This window comes from Acipenser ruthenus, chromosome 16, assembly GCF_902713425.1.
Source record: "Acipenser ruthenus chromosome 16, fAciRut3.2 maternal haplotype, whole genome shotgun sequence".
NCBI lineage: Eukaryota > Metazoa > Chordata > Actinopteri > Acipenseriformes > Acipenseridae > Acipenser > Acipenser ruthenus.
The window spans coordinates 34,390,595-34,399,189 of NC_081204.1; the positions used below are offsets into that span (position 1 = coordinate 34,390,595).

General features: G+C 42.9%; 1 protein-coding gene across 3 annotated transcripts in view; it reads left to right on the forward strand.

Annotated features, from left to right (window-relative positions):
• The window catches only part of LOC117412057 (neuronal PAS domain-containing protein 2-like), a 40,576-nt gene extending 35,767 nt beyond the window's left edge, over window positions 1-4,809 (forward strand). For all 3 annotated transcript variants that reach the window (XM_058989560.1, XM_058989559.1, XM_058989558.1), the window contains exons 18-21: window positions 214-408; window positions 2,025-2,191; window positions 2,432-2,642; window positions 2,861-4,809. In XM_058989560.1, coding sequence (XP_058845543.1) covers window positions 214-408; window positions 2,025-2,191; window positions 2,432-2,642; window positions 2,861-2,995 — 708 coding nt within the window. In that variant the 3' untranslated portion in view covers window positions 2,996-4,809. The remainder of the gene's footprint in view (window positions 1-213; window positions 409-2,024; window positions 2,192-2,431; window positions 2,643-2,860) is intronic.
• Window positions 4,810-8,595: the final 3,786 nt, after the last annotated feature.

An 8,595-nucleotide genomic window follows, 5' to 3' on the forward strand; every position in this document is an offset into this window, starting at 1 on the left:
ACAACAATACAACATTTGCTTTCACACAGTTAAGTCTATTTGAAGCCAGCCAGTTGCACTTTTTTGAACCCGTTTTAATGGGGGCGTGTGATTGCAATAGGAGTGAACAGGTTCCTGCTCGGAGAGGTCAGTACCTTGACACATCAGACTGCACTTCTGTGTTTTTCAGTAGCTCTAGATGACGGCTTCATTCTTGCCTCTGTCTCTCTGTAGATGTTTATGCAGCCGCCTGCCCCTTTGAGTTTTAGCACTGTACAGCACCAGGGCCCAGGAAGGCCCGCGCATCAGCAGCAGTCTGGAGTTATCAGGCAGCCCCCTGCCCTGATGGGATCGGAGCAGTACTGCGGCCCACACAGCTTCTCTCCTCACACGCTCACACTGAGGGAGTCCAGCACAGCTCCACCACAGGTAATGAGCCTGGGGAACCAGGGGCGAGTCCCGCAGGAGAATAGCAGACACATGTGGACATGAGTTTGGAGTTTTTTGTGGCTCCCTGATGCCAGGGCACAATTTCGATTGGGCGAATTGCACCATGAACGTCCCTTTAAGCATCAATTCCCTAACAAACGGCCCGCGTGGGCTATGAACCCACCTGGACACTGTGTTACATAACGGAGGCGTCTGTATGTGCATGCTCAAGAACCACCGGTTTGATGTGTCTTGGTGAGGGCGTTGAGGGGTTCACAATCTCGGCAGTGTGACCTCTTTATGCAGGAGTCGAGTGGGTAGGCTAATGAAATGCTGAATTTGATTAAACTCTGCATGAACCTCTGCACAGGGAGACATTCTCTATACTGTGAATGCAGGGCATTGGAATGAAGTGCCATGTAAAATGAGTCTGATACCTGCAGAGTGACGTCCCTCACTAGCTTTGAGGCTGTGAGCTGTCACCCCAGGCTGTGCCGAGAGGTCTTGTGATCCTGGGCTCCCTCGGTGAGTGACACTCTAACACAGTACAGGCTTGAATCAGGCTGTCTCCAGCATTCAAAAGCACTGCGATTCTCTCACTTTACATGTGCAAACTGCATTCTATTAATTAAGAAGACATATTGCCCCCTTCTTGGCACAAGATTAACATGTTTAAATATCAGTGTCGTAAAAGCTAGATTTATCCCAACCCTTTCAACACGTGTCACATTCTCTGATCCCAGCTGCCTCCTCTGTCAGGTTACTGAAAATACTTTTTATTAACAAGATGAGCCATTAAATCCAAATCAGCTCTTTGTTTTTTTCAGAGGAAGAAATTGTATCTTGTTTTTTTTTTTTTTTTTAACATAATGCCACAGTTTGATGATATTAAATTACATCGTTCGCACACATTCAGAAAGAGCTCTTTTTTCCAATGTGTGCGTGTTCAAGGTGACGCATGCAGCAGGCTGATGTAATAATCACTTTGTTTTTAGCTTTGTCGGGTCAGTGGTCTCTGTGTAATCCAATTCCCTGAGGATATCATAAAAAAATGTGACCCAAATGTCAGAGCTGTTTGCAAACTAATAGTGCCCTTCGGCACAGGAATTCACTTCTGCTCAGTTAGGCAGGTGAGGCAGTGTTTTACACTGAAAGGCATGTTGTAAACAGTATCGCTCTCACAACAGAGATGCAGCTATGGGCAAACATTTTGCATCACCTAGAATTTAAAGATTGAGACATCCATTAAAAAAAAACAAAAAAAAACTATATGAACATAATTTAGATATTTTATTTAACATCATGTAATCAAAGAAACTATAAAATTACAAAGCGGCATGCAATTCAGTATGTTAGTGTAACATTAGCAGGTTTCTTTTGACTTTTCTGAAGCAATGAGTTAATTCTGTAAGGTGATGCATAACCTTGGCCATAGCTGTGCAGGCTTCAGAAGATCGGCAGTGATTTCATGTCTGTCGTTGCTGATCCAAGCCCCTGGGGGCTTCCCTTGCATTTATCTTTTTTAAAGCTGGACATGGTATCTTAATTTAACGCAGTTATGTACAGTGTGCTAGAGATTTCTGATTGGTGGTTTCTCTTCATATGGGTCCCTCCAGGTCCAGCAGAGAGTGATGCTGCAGCATGCTAGCATGCCTGGACAGACACATGCCAGCCTGACCATGTCCCTCAACAGCAACCCCATGATGTTCTCACAGATCTCGGGGACCCAGGACATGGGCCAGAGGCACAGCGAGTCAGACTTCAACCAGGAAAGACAGTTCCGGTATGTTTGCTTTTTTCTACGATAAATGATGGTGCTGCATATGTTAAAAGTAGGTGTGTGTGATTACCTTCTGACTGCATCAGCTTACATTTTTATTTTCAGAAGTATCTTCAGTTTACCAGATTATTATAGTAATACAGTTGTTGAGTAATATACACGTGTGTACAAAGGCATGCAGTGTACCTGAGGTAGCTTGATGGCTTGAACCCTTTTACTTTCCTGTCCCTCTTCCCTGCTCAGATACACCCCGGATCAGCAGATGACGGCCTCCTCATTACCTATGCAGCCAATGAGCTGCAGCGCTCTCATAGTGCCGTCTCCAGTGTTCACGTCGCCCATCATGATTCCACAGAACAGCTTCCTCACACACCAGACCCAGCCCGCCTACCAGCAGCAGCCCCAAGCAGCACAGCACACACTGCAGCTGCAGCAACACCATCCCTTCTTTCAGGTGACTTGTTACGTGAAGCCTTCTGCTGTCTAGCGAAGCCGCTTGCATAGTTAAATCACCTCGACCGATTAACCACAAACCCAGAGCAGAAATATTTGATTTGACCTAACTGTTGTATGGACTTTATCTGCCTGTGTGAATTCATTGATGATCACAGCGCAGCAGCAAGGTCTCTGGGGCATTTAGAGCTCACCCACTTTCCTCCTTCTGTTTGGCAGATGCAGCCCCCTGTATCCCTTCAGAGTGGACCGCACCCCCAGCAACAGAGCACCATGGCATACCTCCAGCAGCAGCCCCAACTGCAGCAGCTGCTTCCCCAGAACCAGACCAGCAGCCTGCCACGCCCCCGGTAGCCCTGGCCCCCGGGATGGGAAGCAATGCCGAGGAGGAAGGTCGGGCCTTGGCGGAAGCATTCCTTTGTGGAGGGCTGCAGCACTGACCCCGGTCACTAGAGGGAGCAGAGGAGCCTGTCTGAGGTGGCCTTGCAAAGTTACCAAGGGAGGTTGCAGCCCCATGGCCAGTGAAGTACTGCGGTGCCTCATATAGCCGTGCTAGTGGCAGTGCAGTATGGGAGGGCCAGCTTTGTTCTTGAGCTTCATGGGACTTTAATATATACAGAAATGCCACTGCTGCATAGTCTCAGGCAAGCATGAGTGCTACTATAAATGTTACTGCAGAGTTCTCTCTGATACAGACAGTATGATACCACAGTGTTTGTGAAGGGCCCGGGCACTTCACTTCAGTGAAAGGCTGCAGGGTTATTGAGCCTATAACTGTGTAACAGGGGGGAAAAAAAACCTGTTGCATCAAAGACTCTGAGCCGAGCGCTCACGTAACCCTCAAAGAGCTGGTATGGAAGAACGGCCGAGACTATCCCCCTGTCACAGTTATGTATTCACAGTACTGAGTTATACAATATCAGCTAGTTTGCAGTGCTGACTGAACTTCGGGGGGGTGGGGGGGTGGGGTATATACAGGGGTCGCTGATGCGCGGTGAGCCGAGGACACCCTGGCCGACCTAAGCCCCCCAATTGTGCGCCACCCCCCCTATAGGGCGCATCCTGCACTCCACTGGGAGCGCCTTTACCAGATGCGCCACTCAGGAGCCCTACATGTAGAACACAGCAACCAGGCACAACATTGAGAGGGCTTGTCTTTAATACTCTGCTGGATTGTTCAATTCCATTGCTGAGGCTTTTTGGGTTTTTTTGTCTAGGTGTGTTGGATAAAGATTTTTTAAATGTATTATTATTATTATTATTATTATTATTATTATTATTATTATTATTATTATTATTTGTATTATCTTTTTTAAAACAAGTCATTTTATAAATACTTCTCAGGTAAAAGACAGTTACTCTTTTGACCATTGCATTGACAGATGGCTTGTTCTGGAGAAAGTTCTCAGCAGTATGTTGTAGCTGAAAGGACTGACTTTGTAAAGAAGTCTGCCTTAGCCTGTGGGTATGCTGTATGTGTTCAAGCTTATAGTTCAGCTCTGACAAGGTTATCTAGTGGACAGAAGGACAGTGATGAAAACCAACACTGCCATTCTCTCACTTGTCCCAGCCCCAGTCAGTGCCCCCGTGAGGGAACAAAGGGTAAAAACAGGTGAAACAGCGTTTTGAGTTTATTTATTTATTTATTTAAATGATTGTAACCAGGAAAGTCCTCACTGTAGTGATAATTGCATCCTGGACTGTGTGCAGATGAGGTAGAGAAGAAGCAGGGCAATGCAAAGTCAATACCGATATGTTTTCTTGTTTGTTATTATATATAACATAGGCAGACTGATTCACCCATGTAGCTATGTGATTGTGGGACCATTCTGTAACCATGCCAACCCAGAACACCTCTCCAGATTCCAGATACCTTGACCCAGTTCTGTTTGAAGTGCTCTCAGTAATACCATGCCTTTCTCTGCAGAGGCTCTTGGTCTCAAGCTCTCCTCACTCTCTGTCTGGCACAGATCCTTCATCCCTCTCACTGAAAGACAAACATCAGCCTTTAAAGGATGCATTCACTGGTAAAAGAAATTAAGAAATGCTGCCCAGCATATAGTTCAATACTATTTCATTTCATGCCAAAGTATTTTTAAACTTCAATTTTCATCTAATTAGTGTCTGAAAGCTAATTGATTTCTCACAGCGTACATGAGAGCTCACCAGCACTGTGTCAGGGTGCGCTTAACCTGTCGAGGAGACCCTTTTTGACTGTTGCGCCCCGACACTGCGGGTAACCTCTCTCGTTTACTGCAACTCCTTTTGCATTCCAGTGATTATGTTGCACTGCACGCTGGATCGGCTCAAGGTGTCTCTTCGTTAGTTTTACTCTCTATCACGTGATGCATTGTTACAGTAATGCTGTTGGAACGATCCGGGACGTGGAAGCACTTTGAATCCCCAAGATCAATTCCATTGGATTGGCTGACCAGCAGCATATGCCCTGCAGGTCCTGGGAACTAAATCAGAGATGTGCCCATTAGAAGAAACCAGTGCTATAAACAACAGGACTGTACTCCTTGCACACTAATAATGCATCAGTGGATGTTATGCTTTACACTTGCATTTACAAAATAACTGCTTAGAGAGTTAAAGGGGCTCCAGCTTGGTGAGAACTGTCTGCCAAGCCACAGCCATAGCCATGTTCCACATTAGTGGCCTCAGTTACCCATTGCAAAAAACCAAGGCTTCTGTATTAAATAGTGTAGCATGCAGGTGCATTGCTCTGCTGGGGTTTGAAATGAAAAATACAATGTACAGAAAAAGGGGTCTGCTTGAATCTAACTGGCTTCTTTAAATCATTGAGAAGAATTGTTCTTAAAAGAACCACTGCTAACCTTAAACCTGCCCTATAAGCTGGAGATTTTTCAGAAAAACATAACACTTCTCAGAATTAAAATAGAAAATTATTTTAGCCACTACAAATTTTGTGCACTTGTATTACCGTGACATCAAGTTGTCAGAACAGTTTGTACATGGAACTGAGTTCATCGTTTAGTGTGTGAGATGTCAGACTTGTGGAATGTAATAGTGTACAGTCAGACTTTCACACCCCACGGGGTCTCATCGCTGGTCCTGGGACGATCTCTGCACTGTATTTCTTATCACTCGGTGTGTTACACTGTTTTATGTACTTGATAAACTGTGATGTTTTACTTTATGTAAAGGAATTCTAATCATAAGAAGTTTAAACCCTATGTTTCATTTTAAAAAGTAATTTGTGCAATGTTATATTCACTTTTTATATATTCATATATATATATTGAGGCAGAGTAGGGGGAGGAAAAGAAAGAACATGTAGTCCTGGGGTTAAAATAGGTAGCAGGACTACATCCCCCAGAATCCTTTAGGGCGAAATGCGTTCAGCCTACAAGGGGAAATACCTGAGTTTTACCTCTAATGGAATGAGGTGATTGTTTAAATGTGTGTTAATAAATTGTTACTATAATTGCCATGTATATATAAGCTTTTCTTTGTTCTCAAACTGTGCGGCTTGTAGAGGAGTGAAGGTGAGTGGATACAAATGATGTGCTTTCTTGTCATCCAGGAAATGTCTTCCTGTGGGGAAGAACTCAAAAACTTTTGTTTAGAAAGGGAAAGCAGCTTACCTGTCCTGTTATTAGCCAGGTGTTTCCCCTTGTAGGCTGAATGCCCTTTAGCCCTAGAAGAAAAATGAAAAAAAAAACTGGACTGTAGACAAAAGTTGAAATTATTAAAACGTGATTTATTTCAGGATGTTTCGGACAAAGAAGAGCTACATGTGTGAAACATTCTGAGATAAAAACATGTTTTAATTATTTGAACCTTTTCTATACATCCAAAACAAAAACTGTGTGTGTGTGTATATGTGTAGATATATATATATATATATATATAATTTTATATTTTATTTATTTATTTATTTATTACCATGAATGTTTAATAGTCATTCAAGTCTATAATGGAGAAGAACGCAACCCGAAGCAGAAAGTGCCTAAGTTAGATAGGGATGTTTTTGAGGAAGTAAGTTTAAATGATCAGAATCAGTAGAACCCAACACAATATTTAGATTGATTACTTCATTTAGAACAAGAAAAACAACCGACACAGGTCATTCTTGCTTTGGTCATCAGCTTACCATGTCCTGGAATGAAATTCAACTTCAAGAAACAGAAAATAATATATCATCTTTTTTTTGAACATTGAAAATGCACGTGTTAACAGAGCAGCTGTTAGCCCGCGGGTATGTAGAGAGCCCTTCTGTTATATCATTGGACGCAAAGTGGTGTTTGATTTATTGTGACTTGCAATAGACTTCTGCTTGGTTCTGTGATGATGTCCACGGCGTTTAGAATATGCACTTTTATTTTGAAGTTACTGCTGTGTGTTTAAAAATATATATATATATATATACTAATAAGCCTGATCCTAAACGACAGCCATTTCTGCCAAAAAATGCAGAATAAACACTGTAGCTATCGTATTATACGATGTACAAAAAAGAATTTACTTTGAATACATATTAGTCTATTTTATATGATGTTACGTAGATTGAAATACATTTATAAATGTTCTAGGATTTAAAGCAAAGTATTTTGTAACCAGAAAAATCTATTGAAGTGTCTTACAGGGACGGTCTTTCTGTTCTCGCGTTCTGCAGGCTAGTGTTGCACAGCAGTCGGAGACAGGCATAGCATTGCTAGTAGGGCTTGACCCTCAGTGTACAGCGCAAGCTTTAACATATTGTTAACATGGTTTTCAAAATAGAAGACGTTTACAGTCTGAACACGAGCACTGTGAAGCCCAGTTTACAGTGATATTACAAGTACAAGAAATGTGGTGTTTACCTTTTCAATTAATAAATATTTCAAGAAGAATGTGTGCTGCAGTGTTTGATTTTTGTCCTTGCTAGTTTGACACAACACTTTTAAAATAACGGCCGTAAATGAATGTGAATACCACAGGAATGACACCGGAACATCTTCGGCACTTCTTCAGTTCTGAAGTCATTGGGTTTTTAATTCAAATAGATTAAAGCAAACTTTAACAGCAGAATTATATAGTTCTGTGGGTTTGCTCACAGCTCTAGTGCTGTTCCTGGATTCAAATCTACCTGCACTCTGTCTTTGGTTTCAAGTAATTTGTAAGGTGCAATGTTAAATGGTGCTTTAACAAAGCTTCAAGCTGGATACAGTGGGCAAATTCATTAATCTGAGACTTAATTGTTCTGTTTAGAGAACTGGGTTGAAATCCTCCTTTGTTTTTAAAGAATGTACTGTAGTGCCAATGGAAAAGCAATGGTTTTGAAAGCAGTGATGAGTTAGTTCAGTAGATTAGTCATTTTTGCATTTGAGGACTAATATAAAGAGGTTGATATAACATTGTATATGCAATACTTTCTTCTCACATGGAGCCAAGTGGCACAGAGGGCTAATTCACTAGTATGCTGTGCTGCTTCTCCTTTGGGGACTGGGTTCAAATCTAGCTGATGCTTTCCTTTATTTTCAAAGGATTGCTTAATTTACCTTATAGACAATGTAAAAAGAAGCTCTTCCATGGAAGTGCGATGGCACAGAGAGCTGATGCACTAGCATGGTGTGCTGTTCTTCCTTGGAGGACTGGGTTCAAATCCTGCTCACTCTTTCCTTTATTTTCAAAGGACTGGGTCATGAAACCTTATAGTCAGTGTGAAGCAAATGTTTCCTGTGGGAGCTGGTGGCGCAGCGTGTTAATCCCACGCCCTCCTCTCCATGAAGACAGCGGTTCAAATCCAGCTCCCGGAGGTGAGTTCCTGAGGTAAGTAACGATGTTAGTTGTAAATAATAATGATGTGGGTTGTGTTTCCACAGATGGAGGAGGCGGAGGAGAAGGAGACCAGCCCTGTGGAGGGTGGAAGGGGGGGGGTCTGGCCCCCCCCCAGCCAGGTAGGAGAGTGGAAGGTGGGTGTGTTGCTGCCTGTGTGAGGGGAAATG